At 36.3% G+C, this 24,391-nt stretch overlaps 1 protein-coding gene and 1 non-coding gene across 3 annotated transcripts; one reads left to right on the top strand and one right to left on the bottom strand.

Annotated features, from left to right (window-relative positions):
* The first annotated feature begins 6,219 nt into the window (after positions 1 to 6,219).
* Trnal-caa lies at positions 6,220 to 6,333 on the top strand. The gene is made up of 2 exons: positions 6,220 to 6,257; positions 6,289 to 6,333. It is a non-coding gene; the product is annotated as a tRNA-Leu (tRNA).
* A 6,579-nt stretch (positions 6,334 to 12,912) lies between these two features.
* On the bottom strand, positions 12,913 to 17,334 carry LOC121727606 (trypsin inhibitor ClTI-1-like). 2 transcript variants are annotated; one of them, XM_042115521.1, is made up of 3 exons: positions 17,275 to 17,334; positions 16,750 to 16,951; positions 12,913 to 12,994 (listed from the first exon to the last, which is right to left on the bottom strand). In XM_042115521.1, exons 1-3 carry the CDS (start codon positions 17,291 to 17,293, stop codon positions 12,949 to 12,951), a joined length of 267 nt encoding a protein of 88 aa, XP_041971455.1. In that variant the 5' UTR covers positions 17,294 to 17,334; the 3' UTR covers positions 12,913 to 12,948. The 2 variants fall into 2 exon arrangements, with proteins under 2 accessions (XP_041971455.1, XP_041971456.1); XM_042115522.1 differs by lacking the exon at positions 17,275 to 17,334 and adding an exon at positions 17,223 to 17,250 and having other exon boundaries at positions 16,750 to 16,952.
* Between the last annotated feature and the right edge of the window lie 7,057 nt (positions 17,335 to 24,391).

The following is a 24,391-nucleotide window of genomic DNA, read 5'->3' as shown; positions in this document are numbered from 1 at the left end:
ACTACATATTGAAGCTTAAAACATTGTCTTATAGCTCAGCGGGACTCTCTTAATTGTTTCGATAAACTGCGTTATTTAAATAAAGGAATAGATATATGCAAGATATTTTAGGACAATAGTTTTTTAGATGTAGGTATATAATAAAAGTATTGGGAAATGACTTTCAAAATGAAAAATGTATGGTTTCTTAATTCTTTACGAGTTATAAAATATAATTGGATGCTGTAAAGCATTGGTGTGTCATCCCACATCGGACTAGTTTTGAGTAATCGATGTTTTAAGTTTTTTTGGAATAATCTTTATTTTCTGCTTATTTTAAGCAAAAAAATGTTATTGTGCGGTATCATTTTTTTTTGTTGAAATGCGTAGATTATGATTATGAAAAAAGAAAATAATTTTACATTCGTTTTTAACAGAAAAAGTATAAAAATTGTTAATGCTATATTGCTATTGGGCTTATTACATATACCATAAATGTCCTATTATATAAAATTACCTCCTCACGCCCACACCGCTGAACCGATTTTTCCGAAATTTGGTATGGAGATACTTTGAGTCCCTGAAAAGGACATAGGATCCTTTTTATTCCGAAAAAATGTACGGTTCCCAGGCATTCAATAAAAATTATTTCTGCTTATACCGCTACATGGATTTCAATGATATTTGGTATGTAGGTACGTTATGTGTCGGGAAAGGACATAGGATACTTTACATCCAGGAAAAAGGTACGGTACCCGTATGATAAACAAAAATGATTTGCGCCTAAACCGCTGAACCGATTTTGATGAAAATTGGTGTGCACATACTTTGACTCTCGTGAGAGGACATAAGATAATTATTATTTTCTTGAAAAATGTACGGTTACCGCGTTATAAAGTTTCCTATTTTGCGCCTAAGCCGCTGAACAAATTTTGATGATACTTGGTATGGAGATACTTTGAGTCCCGGAAAAGGCCATAGGATCCTTTTTATCTCGGAAAAATGTACGGTTCTCAGGCGTTAAATAAAATGTTTTCTGCTTATACCGCTACAATGGATTTTGATGATATTTGGTATGCAGATATACGTTTTGTCTCGGGAAAAGACAGAGAGTTCGCGCTTCTTCTTCCCTTCCCGCACTTCCCGCAGAGAGCTCTTATGTATTGCGCACACACTTGGACACTATGATATTACTCCTGCGAACTGGCCTGGTTTTATTGAAACCGGCCACCACCACCGAAACCGGTGTGGGAGTTTTTAGGGTTCCGTAGTCAAATGGCAAAAAACGGAACCCTTATAGTTTCGTCCGTCCGTATGTCACAGCCACTTTTCTTCGAAACCTGAGCTATACTATTGAAACTTGGTAAGTAGATGTAGTCTGTGAACCGCATTAAGATTTTGATACAAAAATTGAAAAATTATCAAAAATTTTAGGAATTCCCCTAGGTACAACTTAAACAAGTTTTCTTTTTGCCTAACCTATTCGTGTGGGGTATCTATGCATAGGTCTTCAAAAATCAATATAGGTTTCTAATATAATTTCTTTGTAACCTGAATAGTTTGCGAGAGAGACTTTTTCAAAGTGGTAAAATGTGTGTCTCCCCCCCCCCTCTAACTTCTAAAGTATCATGATAATTAAAAAAATATATTATTAAATTAAATTAAATTAAAATCGGCATCAGTGGCCCATATAACAAATACCTTAAATCTAACATACATATCAATTATATAATAAATGCCTTAAAACTAACATACAAATTTTATATATATTCTTAAAAACTAACACTGTCACGTTTTGCCGGCGACGTGACTCGCTTCGTTCCGGAGTCTCCCCCGGAACCTCCGATAGACTACATCCATCGGCCAGAACTCCGGCGCCTCAAAAGTCGACAGAAGATGCGTCGGTACTCTCACCACAAAGGAGCTAAAGTTAACCTTGTGGCGAGACTGCAGACGCTCGACCCTCAGGCGCAGTGTTGTCTTCTTCTGGATGTAGTCCACGACGTCCTCGACCTCCATGGACCAGTGCAGGCGGGATATGTACAGGGGCGTCGCGGGAACCTCGCTATATCAGGTACATATGGTGCGGTGCCGCGATGGTAGCGGGCGGCGGGCTTCTTCTTCCTCCTCTCCACCAGTATGAAGCCCTCCTCATCGCACCTCCTGCTCTCGTCCTTGTCAGGCCGAGAAGACTCCACCTTGCGGCTCTTCGTAGCCTTGCGGCTCTCCTTAGTCTCGCGACTCTTCGGAGCCATGCGGACCTACATATTGAATTACTACTTTTTAATTGCGATAATTCAACACGTAAGTCACTGATTGTAGACTCTGATGCCTGCAATCTATATCGAACTCCAGCCAGCTCCTCCTTCAGGAACTTGATGTCCTTCTGGCAGGCTGACGACGTCGACGTGGTCCAGCGTAACGGGCAGCAGCTTGTGCAGCTCCTTTGGCACAAAATCCGTCTGCTTCAGCAGGGAGATGATGTCCTGCACGCTCCTTTCCGTTCCGTCTCTTTGGCGCGACGGCATGTTCGCGCTCTGTCCGAGCGTCTCGTACAGCAGCTGCTTGACCTTGCAAATCTCCTCGCTGGAGAAGGAGGACTTGCAGATCTGCATGATGCTGACCTCGTACCTCTTCCATAGTGTCGATGGCGTGCTGGATAAACGCCAGCAACTCGTTGGCCACGAGCGCCATGGTCACGTGCAGCGGCAATGTGCCGCGCGATTCGCAAAAATATTACTTTTGCTGCGTGTGTAACGCAGAGCACGACCGGTCGCTAGCTCGACACATTACACACGATATATGTACATTACTATAAAAACTACCAACGAAAATTGGTTTTAACGAGATCTAGCAAGTAGTTTTTTTTATACGTCATAAATGGTAAAGCTTAATTTACATTTCATTAAATCAACTGAAATATAAAAATAAATCAAAAACCTTTTTATTTCATAGAAATTAATCTTAAGAGCTCACCTGACTCTAAAAATCAAACATCGTCCTTCTCTCTTCACACTCACGCCCGTCTTTCATATGCCAGGTGAAAAAGGACGGCGCGGAATTATCGCCGAGTTAGTTTTATTTGAATAAAAGACGAACTATAATGATTATGAAAAAAGTGTTTTGAGCAAATTTAGGTTTTCTCAATACCTTTTTAGATATTAAAAAATATTAAAGAAAAGACAGAAAACTTCGAAGATCCAGGCAAAAATGTGTCTAAAACAAGGTTTTTTGTAAAAAAGAAACTATCGAGCATTTTTTGAGTAATCGTGTTTTCGTCTTGAGCATTTAATCTTTATGAACTGAAGTTACTTGTGTCAAAAAATCAGTTTTCTAGACCTTACAGATTTTGAGATCTAGGTTAATGTATGTAGTCAAGTTATGGTCATATGGGCTCTTAATGCTGCAGCGGAACCCTTCATGGGTGAGTCCAACTCGCACTTGGCCGGTTTTTATTTATTATAATTACCAGCATTGGACATTGGGCATAATTATTGAAATACTCGTTCGTCTAATTAAATTATTAATCTAATTGCAAACTAAAATTAGAATACATTTTATTTATACATATCATTAATTAATTAACTTACGGGTAATTTCAGATGCGCAACAATTACTTCATCAATCTGATTAAAATTACTAATTACTTTTTGCCCAACTCTGCACGTGATAAATAGCGAATGCTTAGTCAGATCCCATACATTTTGTGGCGTTGGAGTTGGCGATTACGATTGCCGCTTGTCTAGGCCCTCTGGACAATATTACCAGCAGCGCGAGAAGCCGCGGCAGTGACTGACTCCTCCAACAAGGTATGCGATCACTCCTCAGTTATTCCTTGACGAATAAACCCCTTTACGAGTCATTTTAACTGACTTCAAAAAAAAGGAGGGCATCTATTCGACGCGTATGTATGAAATATTTCCAGAACTGTTCAATTTTATTATTATATGTTAATCATTGCTGCTTCTGAACAAATGTGCCAATTTTCAAAACTGTATGTATATTGTATGTAAGTATGTATTTTTATGTTTGTGCACGCTTAAGTGATTCTTTTTTGTTGTACTAGGCATTGTTCAACTTAGGGAATACTGCAAGTTTCATCAAAATCGATTCAGTAGTTTTTTAGTTAGGGAATTTTAATTCTTAATTACGTACAATTTGAAGTCGGTTTTATCTTTTTAAAATAATATAAGGTCCAAACTGGAACATTAAACTCTACCCGAGGACTCTCTGCGTGTGATTCTAGAAATACCAAAATGATCAGACGGGTCTTACCCCAGTAGGGTTAGATTTTTTTAAAATTAATTATAGTCAGAAATTTTTTTGCACCAGTGTTTAGAGGAGGTCACAAATAGCTTAAATTCGAAAACTCGACCAGCCACGACGTGTGCGTTAGCCGCCATATTGGTTTGAAAGTCCAAACTTCTTTAGCTACATCTCCTTTATTTTTTATTTTTTCAAGAAAATGATAAGAATCAAATTTGTCGAAAATTTAATTTTCTACAACTTTAGTCCTTATATTTTTTATTGTAAAATCAATATTTAAGGAAATAACTGCAAAAAACAAGTCAAAGTATAATTTCGACCTGTTAGACCTGTATCGCGATTATTGTCAAATACAGAAAAAAACCAGAAATAAACTTGTCGCTCTTTACATTAACCACAATTAAAATTAAGAATTCGCTGTCTGTCCGTCTATCTGTCTCCAGGCTTCAAGAACGGTGATAGGTAGAGACTTGAAATTTTCAGATATTATGTATTTTGTTTCCCTCTATAACAACAAATACTAAAAAACATATTATATTAAATATTTGATGAGGTTCCCTGATCTGATATTTTTGATAAAAAGCAAAAAAGGCAACTAAAATCCTGTTTGTTATATAAACAGGATTTTAGTTGCCTTTTTTGCTTTTTATCAAAAATATCAGCACTAAGACAATTAAAATATTCATAAAATATTTAATTGTATTTGTACTTTAATAATTAATAATAAAATTAAAATAAAATAAATATTTAGGGTATACCCATACAAAAAGCACAAAATTTTGTCTATCTTTGCCTTATAATGGTACGCAACCCTCATGAGCGAGTCCGACTCGCACTTGGCCATTTTTTAATAATTATTCAGGTGAAGGTTGTGTCATAATTGTTAAAAGATCTAATTCATGATCAGAAATATTCAGTTTTATCCAATCGCTTGGGTCCCGGTACATTTACCATAGGTGTAGGAGCTTAAATATTGATTTCTAAAAAAATTCATAAGATTCAATTTTGTAGGAAATTTAGTGATCTATCACCTACAACTTTGTTTCTACAATTATTTTCGCTAAATTCGATAATAATTGACATACAAGCGAAATAATACTTTGACTTGTTTTTTGCATTTATCTCCGTAAATATTGATTTTACAATGAAAATTCAAAATGTAGAAAATTAAATTTACAACAAATTTAGTTCTTATCATTTTCGTAAAAAAATATAAAATAAAGGAGATATAGCTAAAAAAAGATTGCACCTTCAAACCAATATGGCGGCTAACGCACACGTCGTGGCTGGTCGAGTTTTCGAATCCTCTAAACACTGGTGCAAAAAAATTTCTGACTATAATTAATTTCAGATTCCCATACAAGGCCGAACTAACCCTACTGGGCTATCTCGAGTAAACGAATTACTTACCAGTGCGTAATATATTATTTTAATCGATTCAATTGCCGCGTGTCTCGGGTGGTTTAATTATTTGGATTATCTTTGATTATTCTAGCGCTATATGTCTTTGATCAAACCTAATGCGTGCCAAAGGATCGAGATCTGGGAGGAACCGCAGAGGACCTTCAAAGTCTCAACCCGAGCGTTCAGATGCACATAATTTAATAATCACCACTCGCTATATGGATATCATTCGTGTTTGTTTTCGCGACGTTTTTGGATTGAAGTGAGCAAAGTATTTAAATGGGCAAATATTTTATTTAGGCATCAAAGAAAGACGAGCTCAAAACTTAGAAAATATAAGACGAAAAAAGGCTGAGAAAATATTTAAAGACGAACTTAAAACTAGTTTCTCGTTGTATTTGTTTTTGTACGTCATTTTGTAATACATTATACAACTGTTTATAATAAATGTGGTCTAGTAAGTTTTTTTTATTTATTTATAAATAATAATATGTGGTTTGAACCTGCCTAAAATTTATTTTGAAATTACTAAATATTAACAGATCGTTAATTTCAGATCACGCATCATCAGTCAGGATGGCCGAGCGGTCTAAGGCGCCAGACTCAAGGTCCCCTTGCCTACTCAGTAGGTTTGAGTTGTTCTGGTCCTCTCTGAGGGCGTGGGTTCGAATCCCACTTCTGACAAAACTTTTTACCATTATGAAATTTTTTGATAGCTATATAATATTTTATCAGATAATTATCTTCTTAATATTTTAGTTTTGGCTTATATTTAAATTTTAACATCAATTGTGTCATCAACATTTTTAACATCAACATTTAAAAATAAAAATAAAAAATATTTAAGTATATTGCCAAATGTTAGCGCAGCTGTTAAAATAACAAACTCGCTTCCTTTCACCGACACATAAAAATAATATTTCATATCTCTATCAGTTTCATTAGGAATTTTGAAAACGTATACCAATTTCCATTGAAAGTTTTATCGGATATGAAGCTGGGTACTTTGCGGTTTTTTGATAGCTTCAAAGTTAGAAGCGCCCTTAACGACTTCTCAAACTCGCATCGCGGAAAATGATCTTGAAAGGTGAACTTCAGCAGCTGATAGAAATAATTGACATAACTTTTCATTATGCATTGCATTATTTTCCTTATATTAGTGGGTCAATAATAGGTCGACCTCCAACTATGTGGGACGACGATCTCCGTTTAGTTGCAGGCCCGTGTTGGATGCAAGTAGCAGGTGATCGGCCATCTTGGCGTTCATGAGAGAGGCCTATGTCCAGCAGTGGACGACTACAGGCTGATATGATGATGAGTGGGTCAGACCAGCTGTTGACTAGACCCTTCTAGTGGCAATAAGATGACACTAGATAACGCCCGCAAATCCGTTGTGCCAAAATTCGTTTATTGCGCGGAAACAGTACATTTTTCCGTGATATAAAGTATCCTATGTCCTTTCCCGGGACTTAAAGTATCCCCACACCAAATTTCAGCCAAATCGGTTTAGCGGTTTGGGCGTGAAGAGGTAACAGACAGACAGACACCCTTTCGCATTTATAATATAAGTATAGATTGGCATGAGAGCATGGATGCGATGATGAAAACTCTGACACAAAATGACACCAACGATAATATTATTTATACAATTGCATAAAATGATACTTGGATGCTACTTCCGGAAAGGCTGAAGCCTGTAAGCCTACTACGAAATCGTTTTGAGACTCAAACAATCGGATGAGAATGCCACGTCCTGCTCTAACAACGTTATTTCTCGTTTGTTAGAGTATGGGAGATTGCAGACTGCGCCGCAGACTCGATCACACAAAAAGTGTGCCGTCTGCGATCTCCCTAGGACGCGGCATTCTCGTACGATTGTTTGAGTCTCAAAACAGTTTCATGGTACGGCCCCTGAAACAAATATTTCTCTCTCAGCTGACACTTCACAAGTTGGCGGTATTTGTACTAATCTATTAACCAGCCCCGGATTTATAAATAGGCCGTTATAGGCCACGGCCTAGGGGCGGCAGCGGTCCAAAGAGGCTCTACAGATTACGTATGGGGCGGCGGAAATGAAGTGGACTAGTCTCATAAAAAATATAAATTCGGCACTGCTTTTAACGTACAATCTTATAAGAATGTTTTCGCGCGTGACCACTCACCACGATCATCCTAATTCCTAATACTATTTAGCGACAAAAACAGTGTTTGCCCTAAGCTACAAACAATACAGACAATAAGTTCAATGATGGCCGGCTTACACTATTCCAGTCCAATGATCCAATCCAGCGCTGAATCATTCTGGAATACTGTAAACGGCCACCGGAATGCACTGGAATGCATTCCAATACCGGTTTACTAAAAATCCCGCCTTGGATTGGATCACTGGATTGGAATAATGTAAGCCCGCTATAATACTACAGGCTCAGACTTAAGCTCTTAGCAGAATACAGCGGTCACTGTCGTAGCAACTCCGTATTAAATCAAAGAAATTGGGTTTACGGGCAACCTTCAAAAATAAATCGTATTATTCCAATATATTTCAGACTAGCGACCAGCCCCGGCTTTGCATCGGGTATAAAATATATAGCTACTAAAAAAAAATATATAAAATCGATTCAGCAGTTTGGACTTATATTCATTATTACTACCCTCGGCCCGCATTGGTCGGTACCGCCGCAAAAGCTACGTCCCGCAATTTTTTAATCTGTAATATCTTCGAAAATATTCATTTAAATCTTAATCTGTAAAGGGCCATAATAATTATAGATCTACATTAAATCAACAATGTATTTAAGTTATTTAAGTGGATAAGGATTAATGGTGTATTTATCAAAAAAGCTTCGAAAATTAGCCATTATTTGTCCTAAAAAGAAAATGACAAAAAATGTTATTGTGGGATATCCATATAAGAGATAGACATAATATTATACCATCGCGGAGTTTTCTGTAGACCTTTTCATAGTGTACAATACTTGGTACATTATTTTGATAAATCTCGTAGGGTTCAGCGTGCGTTTGCATTGTAAGCGGAAAAAATGTAATTATTTACGACATCACATTAGAAACCCCAACAATAACAGTATTTCTCCACTATTTCACGAATGTTATTACACTTATAAACCTTCCTCTTGAATCACTCTATCTATTACAGAAAACCGCATCACAATCCGTTGCGTAGTTTTAAAGATTAAAGAGAACAAAGGGACATGAGACACTTTGTTTTATAATAATATGTATAGACTATTAGATATAGAATATAGAAGATGAACACGTGTATCTTTTCGTATTGTTGCGTGTTAGATTCGGGATCAGGAAAACTCAATACGTTATTTCATTACACAATAAGATTTGCTTAGATATTATTGTACCTTATTACTCGGAAAATTTGTTTTTTTTTTTAAATAACAAACCTTTTGGTACCTACAGCATTACGGCAGTTTATTTTAGGAGGAAATAAAATATATTTTCATATACCACTGCGAACAGGAAACTATATTATGACATGTCAAAAACCCGGGTTTTCCATATTTGGACCCTCGAGGGATATTGTTCCTTTTCTTGAATATTTTCATCCTGTTCAGGAACTTTCTCTTTCTGTATTAGTTATACGTATAGGTTATAAAATATTGTTTGACTTTTTAAATTTCGGACGCACATAATATATTATTAACACGTCGATCGTGGGAAAACGAGACACAATAGATATTCTGTTGTGTCTAGTTCACCGGTGAGCGTATGGGGCTTGATGAATTAATTTACGTTCAATATTACTTTGTTTTGTTGCGATATAAACGTTATTCAATCATACACGAAATTCAAGTACAATTTTCCAGAGCAGAAAAATTCTCGTCTTAAAACTTCCAACGAAAGAAAAATAATGATTGTCAACCGCAGGTGCAAGTACGGAAGGCAAGAACGATTAACGTTTAACAAACGCTAAGAACTTGGAACTTTACATTCTATACAAGTACACAGTGGTCTTATTTTCCCTATGACATATTACATTATTTTTACAATATCAATTTTTTTTATAAAAATAAAGTTTAAGAAACTAGAACCCGACTACTAAACCACGCTCTAAAAAGTACGAAACAAGAAAACAGTTTATAAGGATATGGAAATGTTTAAAGGATAGCCGTGGTCGTATGTATGACCTTTGTTATATTATTCTATAATGAATCTGTTTTGCTCTAGTAGGTGGCATACGACCACGATCCTTTAAACATTTCCATATCCCTATAAACTGTTTTCTTGTTTCCTACTTTTTAGAGCGTGTTTTAGTAGTCTGGTTTTAGTTTTTTAAACTTTATTTTTATTTCAATTATTTTGGGGCTAAGATTCACTTGATCTTAAACTATCCAACTCCTAAAATGATCGAGGATCATGAGGATGTTTTACAATTTATTTGGTTCTGTTTCACTGCCTGTTGCCCGCGATTTAGTCCGCGTTAGCATAGTATAATAATTTTAAAGGAGATGGATAGCGCAGCCCCCCCCAAGTTCCGGCTGAGGGCCAAGCCCTCCACGTAATGAAATGATACAATGATCAAAAAGGTGTATGTTTAGTTTAGGGTACAATAATTTCACTTTTAATTTATAACTTTGTCCCTAAAATAGGAGAAACAAAAGTCAACAATAACGACGCGATAACACTTCCAGGAGGGGGGGGGGGGGGTTTGGGGGGGGGCGCAGCCCCCCCAAGTTCCAGCCGAAGCCCAAGCCTTCCATATAGGTAATTAAATGATAGTCAAAAAGCGTATATTTAGTTTAGGGTAAAATAATTTCACTTTTAATTTAAAACTTTGTTATTAAAAAAGGAGAATCAAAACTCAACATTAATGACGCGACAACACTTCTTAGAATGGGGTGGGGGGGTGGGTTTGGTTCCCCCCCCCCCAGTTCCGGCTGAGGGCTAAGCCTTCCATATAGGTAATTAAATGATACTCAAAATGGTGTATGTTTAGTTTAGGGTACAATAATTTCACTTTTAATTTATAATTTTGTTTATAAAAAAGGAGAATCCAAACTTAACAATAGCGACGCGATAACACTTTCTGGAGCAGGGGGGGTTTGAGGGGGCGCAGCCCCCCCAAGTTCCGGCTGAAGGCCAAGCCTTCCATATAGGTAATTAAATGATACTCAAAAAGGGTTATGTTTAGTTTAGGGTACAATAATTTCACTTTTAATTTATAATTTTGTTCCTAAAAAAGGAGAAACAAAACTCAACAATAACGACGCGATAACACTTCCAGGAGGGCCCCGTTTGCTCGTTTGCCCCCTTATTTCATAAAAAAAATATTTCTTGTTCATTACGTAAGAACTTTTAAATGCGTTTGAAAACCATAAAAAATGGATTGCATTTTATAATTGGACCTATTCAAACGACCCAATTTAAGTTTAAGGTGCTGATTTAATGGAAAAATAAATGAAATCTTGGCATTAATGTGTTTTTGAGAATAAGCCATTTATTAAAAATGCGAAAGTGTGTCTGTTTGTAACCTCTTCTCGCCCGAACTACTGAACCGATATTTCTGAAATTTGGTGTAAAAATACTTTGAGTCCCAAGAAAGGACGTATGATACTTTTTATCCCGAAAAATGTAAGGTTCGCGCGCGATAAACGAATTTTGGCGCAACGAAGTTGCGGGCGTCATCTAGTAATAATTTTAGTTAGGTCAGCATGCTGTAAAGTTACTCTTTGGTCAAATATCCTGTAATCGCTTGTTACAAACATAATTATTTTATCACATAGAAATATCTACAAAATCGACTTTTCTATAACAAGCACTTTATATTTCAATGTTTGATTGTAAAAAACTTGAGTGTATTGTAAAATAACCATTACATTTATACTCACATTAAGCGATTGAATTTCAGTCACAACCACACTTTTGCAAACGAAAATTCTTTTATAAAAAAGAACAATCCTCAAAAAGAGAAAAAGGCACCGAAAGCGGGAGCTAAAATATATTTTGCCTTCAGCTTCTTAGTGAATAGGAAACATTGTTAGGAAAATGAGCACCGCATAATAACTTTTAGTTCGGATGCTGGGGGCAAATTGAGTTTTTGGCGAATAAAAAAGCAATAAAAGGAGTGGATACGGACAATTCTCGTACAAAAATATTATGACGTGATTCGAATGTTAAAGCTATTAGGGTTCCGTAGTCACCAAGGAACCCTTATAGTTTTGGTCTGTCCGTCCGTCTGTTCGTCTGTCTGTCTGTCTGTCTGTCCGCGGTTTTGCTCAGAGACTATAGGAGCTACATAGCTGTAATTTAGCATGAATGCACATATTACCTTCCCTACACTTTTTTACCTTCTCTACACATCAAGCGGGGATGAATTTTTTTTCGCATTCACCCCATCGTGTAGGGTGTCGTTGGTTAAGTTTTTTAAAAAAAGTAGTAGTAGGAGTATTTATAGATCAATTTCCGATTTAGGGATCCGTTTGTGAAATATTAAGTTTTAAAGTGGAAAAAATCGTTAGAGTCCAGTGTCCCCCCCTTCTACCAGCTAAACGGTTGCTTCTAGTAATGTGAAAAAAATCCCGACAGTAGGAAATATGCTGAATTTAAAAGGAATACTATCACGGTATAAGACTTCATAAGTTTTTGAGTAATAGTCGAGTCAACTAAAAAAAATGTATTCGGCGAAGTATAAAGGAACTTATCGTTCAAATTCCTTTGAAAGTAACTGAGATGATGTTGTTAGTAGTGTAAAATAAGTTATAAATGTACATTCATTGACCATACCAAAATTAAAAAAAAAAAAAAAAACTAGCGGTACTACGGAACCATATATTGCCCGTAGCCCGACACGCACTTGGCCGGTTTTTTACTATTATAGATGACTTTATATCTTACTAGAATAACTGCCGCACTCAGATACGAATTTTAATTACTTAATTGTTATTAAATGAAGCTTTTGACATAATTAAGCCCCATACGTTAGCTGTCAAACTCTTCATTAGATTGAAGTTTAATCATCATTAAATATCACCGAGTGCGGCCGTTTATTATAATATTAAATTATGTTGCCCGTAGTTTGGTTAGAGCGAAAATTCTTTCAGTGGATTTAGCTAAACATAAGTGACAGCTGATAGTCTGTATTATAGCATAGAATATATTTTGTCAATATGTTTATAGTTGTGAAAGTCTATAGACTCTATACACTTTTACAGATATATATCTTTCATCATCATCATGGGTATCAGAATAAAATATAAAATGAAAGTTAATGAATATTGGATATTATATTTTTTATTATGTTTCAACCAATACTAAACAGTTTTGTTTACACTATCGGCGGTCAAACTCGATATTAAAACTTATGCACGGGCCGTATCTAAAAAATAAATTGCTAGTTAAAAGACTGTATTCACAAAAAATATTATATTTCATCAATAATACTACTTTATAATTGGTTTTATGTTATCTACTATTGTACTCTTACCGTAATTTCTGTAAGCTGTAAGTTTTCCGAATAAAATCAAACTAGAAATACCGAATTTTTCTTAGATATAAATCTCTTCGTCATGGCCATAATCCATACTAATATTATAAATGCGAAAGTATCTCTGTCTGTCTGTCTGTCTGTCTGTCTGTCTGTCTGTCTGTCTTGCTTTCACGCCAAAACTACTGAACCGATTGCAATGAAATTTTGTATACAGTTATTCTAGAGTCTGAGAAAGGACATAGGCTACATTTTGATGTGGGAAAATATCTTATTTCCATGAAAATTTCGATGAAAATGAATTCACATTGCGCGTGGCCAGCGCTCATCCCGGGGGTCCTGGGTTCGAGTCCCGCAGGCGGAACAAAAAGTTTTCAATTTTCCTGGGTCTTGGATGTGTATTAAAATAAAATTTCAAAAATCTTAAACATATTTTATGTATAATATTATAAAAAATCCAAAAATATATCGATGGAATGAACATTTTAGTTCTAATACGATTCAACAGATGGCGTTTTATTTTTTACTTTATTGTAACATAGAACTAATCATACTTATTAGTTAGTATGTTTTTGTTTATAGTTTTTAATACGTTAGAATATTATCTATATCTATACTAATATTATAAATGCGAAAGTATCTCTGTCTGTCTGTCTGTCTGTCTCGCTTTCACGCCAAAACTACTGAACCGATAGTAATGAAATTTTGTACACAGATAGTCTAAAGCCTGAGAAAGGACATAGGCTACTTTTTAACTGGAAAAAGGGGTTGTAAGGGGGTGAAAATGCGTAAATTTGGTCAAATTAACTTAGTTCCAAAAACTTAAAACAGATGGCGTCAAGAGTCCCCTAGATCGCGCTATTGCTTGCTCATACGTATTTCTATAAGAGGTGGTACCATATTGAGCTATATTTTTCGATTCTTTCGATTGTTATACACGTTATTAACTAATAACTCACCTACCAACTTAGACATCAAATTCAAAAACAACAGCGCCAAAACTACTGAACTGATTGTAATGAAATTTTGTACACAGATAGTCTAAAGCTTGAGAAAGGACATAGGCTACTTTTTAACTGGAAAAAGGGGTTGTAAGGGGGTGAAAATGCGTAAATTTGGTTAAATTAACTTAGTTCCAAAAAACTCAAAACAGATGGCGCCAAGAGTCCCCTAGATCGCGCTATTGCTTGCTCATGCGTATTTCTATAAGAGGTGGTACCATGTTGAGGTAGGTTTTACGATTCTTTCGATTGTTATACACGTTAATATTAACTAACTAGCTGTTGCCCGCGACTTCGTCCGCGTGGACTTTAGTTTATAGCGCGCGGTGTCAACAAAATTTGTGTCAAATTTAAAAACTTTTTAAAACCCTGGTAAGTGGTACCCCTCTTAGGGCCGCGTTACACCGGAATGGCAGCGCTGAAAGTGCTCGCCTCGCCGCTGCCATTCCGGTGTAGCGCGGCCCTTAATTAATCAAAATACCCAAAAACAGCTGTGCAGTGTGCACATAATCTATACTAATATTATAAATGCGAAAGTATCTTTGTCTGTCTGTCTGTCTGTCAGTCTCGCTTTCACGCCAAACGCCAAAAGTATCTCTGTCTGTCTGTCTGTCAGTCTCGCTTTCACGCCAAACGCCAAAACTACCGAACCGATGGTAATGAAATTTTGTATACAGATAGTCTAAAGCCTGAGAAAGGACATAGGCTACTTTTTTACTGGAAAAAAGGGTTGTAAGGGGGTGAAAATGCGTAAATTTGTTCAAATTAAGTTAGTTCCAACAATTCATAATAGATGGCGCCGTGCGTCTTCTACATCGCGCTGACGCTTGCTCAAAAGTCTTCCTATAAGACGTGGTATCATCTTACATTTAAGTTTCGATTTTTTTCGATTGTTATATCTATTCTACGCATAGAGTATACATTATAGCAAGCTATAGAGTGCTTCTAACAAGGTATGAACTGTAAGCACGAGTGTGAACATATTTTCCTATAAGCGTCAAACGATGGCGCATGTAACATCACTAGACTTGCGTTATACGTTTGACAAGTATCTATAGAACTTCTGCTTACGATCGGCACAACGGGGAACAAGCGATGCGCGCGCTCTATAGCTTGCTAATGTATACTCTAAGATTCTACGGTATTAAATAACTCAGTACTTTATCTGTGCAGTGACGTAACCTTAAATCTATCAATGATAAATAGTTTATGGGTAAAGTTGTGTAATCGGAGGGCTAAATAAGCTTTAAAATTTGGCATAAAATATAAAGTTTAATATAAAAAAATTAAATACTTATTGTGTGCACACTGCACAGCTGTATTGATTTAAGGGGTACCAGGGTTTTTTTATAAAAGCTTTTGACACCAATTTTGTTGACATCGCGCGCTATAAAGTACTATAAACTGAAGTCCACGCGGACGAAGTCGCGGGCAACAGCTAGTAATAATAATATAATATTCTTTGTATGAAGTCGTAATATAATATGAGCGCTGCACTAGCAGAACTACGCGGCAGCGGGGCTACGCGACATAAAACTGTATGAGTCTGGTCCTTTCCACCACTAACGAGACATGTATCTGTGCCTGTATAGTGAAATTGTCTACTAAATACTGAATCATTATAACCAGACCGCAATCAAAATACCCTGTCAGTGAAAAGTTATAGCTGAATGAAAAGTCATGTTTTCTATGAAAAATATTGTACATGTAATAAAATAATTATTTTTAAACAAAAAATTTAAACCGACTTCCATAGTAAACTGCCTCTAATAATTATTTTTAAACAAAAAATTTAAACCGACTTCCATAGTAAACTGCCTCTAAAAAGTATGAAATAATAATTCTTACTCTATTTAAGTGTCCTTTATAGGATTGGCCTAAGCCTCAACTATATCTTTTCTCAATCTTTATAATTTTTTAAGTCGGTACCAGCTCCTAAAATTTCTGTGATTCTTGACATAGCTATAACTTACGTCAGCTGGTACCGACTTCAAAGTGATAAAGATTGAGCAAAGATATAGTTGAGGCTTAGGCCAATCCTATAAAGGGCACTTAAATAGAGTAAGAATTATTATTCCATACTTTTTAGAGGGAGTTTACTATGGAAGTCTGTTTAATTTTTGCAGTATCCTATACAACAACAAAAGAATTTTGAAAATCGGTCCACAAACGGTGGAGATATCCACGAACAAACATAAAAAAAAAGAACATATATACGGTCGAATTAAGTAACCTTCTCCTTTTTGGAAGTCGGTTAAATATATTGAGTTTGGTGCAAATGTTTTTTTACTGACAACTTATTATTCATTTGTCTCATAATTAAAGTTATTCTAATATGGTTCTCGTTAGTGGTAGAAATTTGGACCACTTGACTTCATTCTCCTTTGTATGGATTTGACATATTTCAATTATTGCGCGAGACGTCTTACAAATCTTTTAAATCCATATAAATTTAGAAATGCAGCTATGCATCGCGTTGCGGTCTGAATCAACCCTGACCTTCGACGATGATGAAGCCTATGTCTAAGTGGCATTTTGTTGGAATTTTTGTCGGTCGCGTTCGCTTTCTGCGTTGACCGGAACAGTACGTTTAAGGCAGTCTCGCCTTATAACTAAATAATATTATTATTTAGGTACCTTATTTACCTGTCGATCATAACATATTTGTCTTTGGTGCGCATGCTGTTGGCGCAGTTCAAACGGCACACATTGGTGTATGTCTTCCCGTCAGTCCCGCAGACTGGCGCGTACACCGCCAGACAATCCTGGCAGCCGAGGTACTCTAGCACGGGCAGATTATCTCTGTTGTTAACATCCGCTAGGGCTGTGATGATGAGGGAGAATACAACTGAAAATATGGATAATCGTGTAAGCGGGCCCCTAGACAAGCAATTTTATTGCGCAATATCATATATTGCTTAATATTATTCACCGTCTAGGGTTGATATTTAACATCGTGCATTCGTGACTGATGGTTGCATGAAGCAAAAATCAAGATATTATCCAGATTTTCGTCAATCAACTTCATGCAACCGTCTGTCACGCTCTTACACGGTAGGTTATCCATCAGTTACAGCCATGACTGTGGTAAAACTGACAGCAAAACCTACCGTGTAATAAATTTTGACAATCCACATGATAAAATACATAACTGACATTAACTTATCGTACTTTCTAGAAAAGTTATCATTATTATATTTTAGTCTAGGTTTTCACGTCACATACGATTTTATGAGTCGTTAAACATTTTTATGGGTGTACGTTCTTAGAGAGGTACGTATGTTTTCTATTAGTATTTTCACCGAAGCGAGAATAAGATTTTTAATTACATAATTGGAAAAATAATACCCTCATTTAACTTATTTCTCCTGATTGTACTGACATATTCAGATTCAGACATTTTGTTCAGTTTGGACCTACATAATTTTGTTCGCTTAATATGTCTTGTCCAGCCTCCAGAGGTAGATCCTCGTTTACATTGACTTGACCAGAATCCAGCCAAAACACGTTGGTCCGCATCCAATGAATCAGTTTGTCTACATACATACCTATTCACTCAGACATTTGTGGCATTACATTAAAGGAAGATTATAGTAATCGTATAACACCAGTTAAGCTCATCAGCTGATCGATTATACGCCGAGTTATGTAAATCCACTAATCACTAGTATGTGGCGGCTTAATAATTATTATTAAAGATACCAATTAATGTACTAATATTATAAAAGCGAAAGTGTGTCTGTCTGTCTGTTACCTTTTCCCGGTTAAACCGATGAAAGAACATTGGTAGAGTTCCATATAACGAAATACCTGGTTTTTTTTCCGGCATATAAGGTTGCAAAAATATGTAAAAAATAGCAAATGCATTACAATAATCATATTCAAAAACAATTTTGTCCTATCGAGGCCACGAAAAAAACTTATTTATATATTTATTTTTAAAGTTATAATTATGCTATTTTTTACTACTAAGTAATTTATAATTATAATGTTAATTGTTGACTCTCCGCCTTATTTAAGCTTATATTCTTATAATACGATTTTATATTGAATTAAAATTTAAAATAAATACATCTTTGATTAAAATACAATTTAGGTATGTGGGAGTTTTACTAGGTAGAGCATTTTAATTGTTCACGGGTCACAAATAATAAAAACGATTGAATGATTATTCCTACAGGTAGTGATGTTGTTAGTAGTGTAAAACACGTTATTTAAAAATATGTCCTGTCATTGACCAATCAAAAATTAGCGGTGCTACGGAAGTCGGAACTCTATATTGCGCATGGCCCGACACGCACTTGGCCGGTATTTTATATTTCCTTTGCTCTGTCTTGTATTGGAATCTCGGAATCAGCTCCAACGATTTTCATGAAATTTTGTATAAAGGGGTTTTCGGGGGCGATAAATCGATCTGTTTTATCGAATACCGAGCAAAGCTCGGCCAAATAGCTAGTATTATTTAAATTATATACGTTTACTAGTACTAAAACTTCTCTAGACTAGACAATGGTAACCTACGTCACAATATCATATCAAGTTTGAGTTCCATTTCGCGGTGAATTCCGTTTTTCCAAGTACATTTATACGTTTGGAATGACCCTTTTATTCAACCGTAAGAATAATACTCCCAGCTGTCATGGTACTGATAAGAACACCCATTTCACAAAAAGGGATGCTGTAGGGATGTTTAGATAAATTGGAACGGTACCCTCAGTAACAAGTACAGTAAGCTGACGTTTTTTCAAACTAAAGAACATATAATAATTATAATGATCTTACTGTCATCATGATTAACTTTTGTCATAATATTATAATCTTAGGCTGGGTTTATTGGTTGATTTATATATGCGTATAAGCAATATGTAGTACGTATATAATGATTTATTTAAATAATAATAATATAATATCTATGGACGCTTCACACCACGTCAGTCTGGCCCTCTGCTAAGTAGGTACCTGAAGGACTTGTGTTACGGGTACCAGACAACGGAAATATATTTATAAATACTTTTAAACTATACATACTATTATATTCTTATTATTTTTATTATATCATATTTTTTTATTATATTAGTATTATTTTTATTATATCATACACATATTTAATACACATCCATGTCCCAGGAACATTGAAAACTTTATGTTCCGTCGGCGGAATTCGAACCCGCGACCCCCGGCTTGAGCTGCCAACACTCTTACCATTGAGCCACAGAGGTCGTCAGAGCAGCGCGGTCGCACTGTCATTTACATACAATAATTATTGCTTGTTTGCGGTTTAGCCGCCAAACCGCGCGTTCGGGCGGACTCATAATTAATCGAAGTTTACTATGATTTCACTTTACTATATACAGGGTGGATTTTGAAAATGGACATAGCAAATCCGAAACAAGAGATAGCAAATGCTAAAAGTGCTTCGCGAGTTCCATTTTGACAAAAACTAAAACTGTTAAATTTTGTTACATTCTTTCTGCCGCGGGCGATCTTACCTTAAAACAAGTATTTTTGCCGTCAGTATTCGGATTATGCATTTTATATTTTAATGGAATTTGTCTTCTCCCCTCTGTCTGTTTTCTGTTCTACCTGTCTTGTCTGTTCTGGGATCTGTCACAGAATACGGCAGGACTACTGTCATCGAGCCAAAAATGCTTAATCAACTGTTTTTGAGGCGGAGGCAAAAGGCCTAGTCCAGAGGAAAGAACTAGTCAATACGTCTGGGACCAACTATGTGCGGGTTTCCTCCCGATGTTTTCCTTCAGTCTCATTGGTGCACGCCTCCACCCGGGTCGAACCTGCACCCTCTAAGAGTGCGAACCAAAGGTCTACCCATTAGGCCACGGACGCTCTTGCAAATAAACGTTAATCTTATTCTTATTCTTGGCGAAGTCTAAAGCAAACTAAACGTACTCTTGAGAAGTGTAATTGCTATGAATGTCTCATGAGCTCATGACCGATGTCGTACTATGATCTCATTAGAACACCTCGCGTCCCGACCGCCGACTGCCGAGTAAAGTTAAACCGACTAATTATCTCGCACTGCACTTTATCTTACGTGCAGGTTTCTCTTTCCAAGTTAAGTGCCAACTTATTTAAAGTGCTCTCGTGATATCAGTGAAATATAAATAACTAGCTGTTGCCCGCGACTTCGTCCGCATTAGCATAGTAGACCACGTCCCAAGTATTATTGTACAAAAATATTCAAGGTACAGAATTGACCTTCCTACGATTTTATTATATAAAGATGTTCCGCGCGGCTTCGCCCGCGTAATTTAGGAATTTCACGCAGCCGTACATTTTTCCGCAAAAAAATAGCCTATGTCCCTTCACGTAGTCTATTCTTCATGTTTGCCAAATAACATAAAAATTGCTCCAGTAGTTCTTAAGATAATAAGCAATTTCATATAATTTCCCCCGTTATTTCCACATTTTTCTCTATGTCTTCGCTCTTATTAGTCTTAGCGTGATAAAATATAGCCTATAACCTTTCTCAACAAATAAGCTATCTAAAACTGAAATATTTTTTCAAATTGGACCAGTAGTTCTTGAGATTAGCGCGTTGAAATAAGCCCTTACAAATAATTTCCCTCGTTTTTTCCACACTTTTCTCTATTTCTTAGCTCCTATTAATACTAGCGTGATAAAATATAGCCTATAGCCTTTCTCAATAAATAGGATATCTAGCATTGAAAGAATTTTTCAAATCGGACCAGTAGTTCCTGAGATTAGCGCGTTCGAATAAGCCCTTTCAAATAATTTCCCCCCGTTTTTTCCACATAAACCTCTATTTCTACGCTCCTATTAGGCTTAGCGTGATAAAATATAGCTTATAACCTTTCTCAATAAATAGGCTGTCTAAAACTGAAAGAATTTTTCAAATCGAACCAGTAGTTCCTGAGATTAGCGCGTTCAAACAAACAAACTATTCCGCTTTATAATATTAGTATAGATTTTTCCACACTTTCCTCTATTTCTTTGCTCCTATTAGTCTTAGCGTGATAAAATATAGCCTATAGCCTTCCTCGATAAATGGGCTATCTAACCCTGGAGGATTTTTCAAATCGGACCAGTAGTTCCTGAGATTAGCGCGTTCAAACAAACAAACAAACAATCTCTTCCGCTTTATAATATTATAGTATAGATACGATAATTCTAAGATATTTCATAACAGTTACATTTTTTTGCTAAAATACTGTTAAAATCAATAAAAACTACTACTTTTGGAACTATTGCAGTTTACATGTCCCTCCGACCGATCATTAAACTTGTCAAACGCTCAGGCACTACGCAAACCAATCGTGGAAACAAAATCCAACAAGAGAATCGAACCCATGACCTCTAAATCCAGAACCACTGAACCAGGGAGTAATGACAGGCTGGACGCGCGCCAACTGCGGGCAGCTATGTTCAATTTTCTTATTCTTTCATGCAAGGAACTGAGTGAAACAGAGTGTTACAAACTGCGAGCTATCAGTTACTTTGTTGTTGCTTATTTTAAGCGAAATACGGAAATGATTGAGAGCTTACATGGTTGCATGTCAAAGATAAAGTGCGCCTATAAACTTTTCTTTACTATACCTTTTGTTTTTTTTAAATGGCACCGCATTGGTACATAATATTTTATACGTGGGAGAGCCATGCTTCGGCACGAATGGGCCGGCTTGACCGGAGAAATACCACGCTCTCACAGAAACCCGGCGTGAAACAGCGCTTTCGCTGTGTTTCGCTGAGTGAGTGAGTTTACCGGAGGCCCAATCCCCTACCCTATTTCCGTTCCTACCCTCCCCTATTCCCTTCCCTTCCCATCCCTACCCTCCCCTATTACCTTATTCCCTCTTAAAAGGCCGGAAACGCACCTGCAGCTCTTCTGGTGCTGCGAGTGTCCATGGGCGACGGTAGTTGTTTTCCATCAGGTGACCCGTTTGCTTGTTTCATTTAAAAAATATATATATATATATATTATACAGTTTTCTAACATATATATACAGTGTGTAACAAAAATAGGTGATAATACTTTAGGGTGTGTACGTGTTCCTTGTAGAGAGTTCACTGTGAAAGTAGCAGCTCTGAAAGACGAAAAATTTTTTTCACTTTTGTATGGGGAAGGGTCCGAGCGTCACGAGTTTCCCCATACAAAAGTGAAAAATAATTTTGGTCTTTCAGCGCTGCTACTTTCACAGTGAACTCTCTACAAGGAACACGTACACACCCTAAAGTATTATCACTTATTTTTGTTACACCCTGTATATAAGACAGTTTTGTACTTTTATGCATAAGCTGTTTATTAAATAAATATAAATCAATATTAGATATTAATAAATATTTTTTTGCTATTCAAATACTATTTATTACTTTCAATAAATCCAAAAAAGTAATACCAAAAGTTAATTCTATTGCCGTTTGTATCTGTTTTGGCTGAACGTCACGTCCTAGAAACACGTACTTCAGCGGCCTGGCGCAGTTTCTAGTCTGGAAACAAATCCAGATCTAGAATTTAGACAAATCTGTTCAGTCACGTTTGGGAAAGTAGGCACCGCATTTGTAACTCCTCTGGTATTGGTCCATCTGCTCATGAGACGTGCAAAAGTCTTGCAAAGCAATGCATCTCCATAATGTGGACAGTAAAAAAAAAGTATTGTAAAGAGGCAAGTTATGGTCTGAGCGTACGAATGTATTATCCATACTAATATTATAAAAGCGAAAGTGTGTGTGTCTGTCTGTCTGTTACCTCTTCACGCATAAACCACTGAATCGATTTTTGGTATAGAGATAGTTTGAATCCCTTGAAGGAACATAGGACACTTTTCATTCTGGATAAATGTACGGTTACCGCGCGTTAATGAATTTCTGCTCAACGGAGTGTTGGTTGTTATCACGTAATATAATTGTGAAATTTAGATCATATAATTATCTCGCAAGTCTCATTATATTATGATCCTTATGTGAAATAGTTTCTGAATTATGAGGGGGTCAATAGTAGCTGCAAATGGTTCATGTAATTTTACACACGGTGCTGCTCGCCAGGTCTGTTATGCTGAACTTGGCTTGACACGCTACCGCGTGTCTAGGTATTCTATAGAATGGTATCTCAATGGGATTAACGCATCAGGAATCTTCAAATCAGCATACTATGATATTATGCAAATCTCCACTTCGACCATCACATAGACTCTAATTATGCCGAAGCTAACGAAGGCGTAATGGGCAAAAGGCTGTTCCCAAAGACTCTACGAGTCCTCTCGACTCGTCTCAAGTGCAACTCGCAGCTGGATTGCATCTTGGTTACATTTTGGTCTCTAACGATATTTGTATAGTACTTATACTGTTTTTCGGTGGAAATATTTTTCGTCAACAACCATTAGACTTTGGTTTCCTTAGCCAAAATCCTGTTGCTTTTATTGGGGTTTTTATTGCGGCATCTAAACTGTTGTCGACATTTGTGGTTTACGTATTTAATCAGATTTCATAATTTTCTGGAATTAGCGAAGGTGCATCTTGGCTAAAGACCCTGAGTTTAAACAAAATGTATTAGTTTTTTTTAAGTTATTAATGTTGTCACAATATTATGTTGTTGGTGTATCTTTAAATAAATAAATAAAGACACTGATGAATATTAAGTATATTGTGATATTTTTTAATTTGCTATGAAACCTATTTTTTAAAATTGTAATAAAAACATACGTGCGGCATTCCGGGACAAAGTGAAATGTGTCTGAAAATGCACGGCAACGCCGCACCGACCGGCACCACGGTACAGTCAGTCGGAGGGGGGTGTTAGATTTATTTTTGTTATGGAATTTCTTGATTCCTTAAAATAACCTAAAATATAAACACCTACCAACAATCTAATTCCACAAGACAACGCTCCACAAAATGCATTTAAAAACAAATTAAACGAACAATTAAAGTAATTCCTATTCACCGAGCGGCTTCCATTAGGTATTTAGCATCGGGAGAATAAATCTAACAAAAGATTTTCTTCTGTCCAAGTCGGATTCCTCGCACGTGACCGCCATGCCGACGCGTGTAATGACTGGCCAGTAACACTAACGACCTCACTCATTAGTCCTAATGATGGTTATTAATTTAATACTGCAATTGTTATGGAGGAAATGGAGATTAAAAAAGGGGGAAGTAATTTTAATTGGCTGTGGGAAATGAGGTATTTATGTGTATTTTTGTTGACTTTTCAGAAGGAGTTGTTTTACCAATTCGGAAATTAAACTTGTTTAATTTCATATAAGTTTTTCGTCGGTGATTTCTGGGTTCTTGTAGAGATGGATCTACAATT

The sequence above is a fragment of the Aricia agestis genome, chromosome 6 (assembly GCF_905147365.1).
Source record: "Aricia agestis chromosome 6, ilAriAges1.1, whole genome shotgun sequence".
NCBI classification, from domain to species: domain Eukaryota; kingdom Metazoa; phylum Arthropoda; class Insecta; order Lepidoptera; family Lycaenidae; genus Aricia; species Aricia agestis.
The sequence above is the reverse complement of the archived record's forward strand: the minus strand, read 5'-3'. Positions and strand labels throughout refer to the sequence as shown.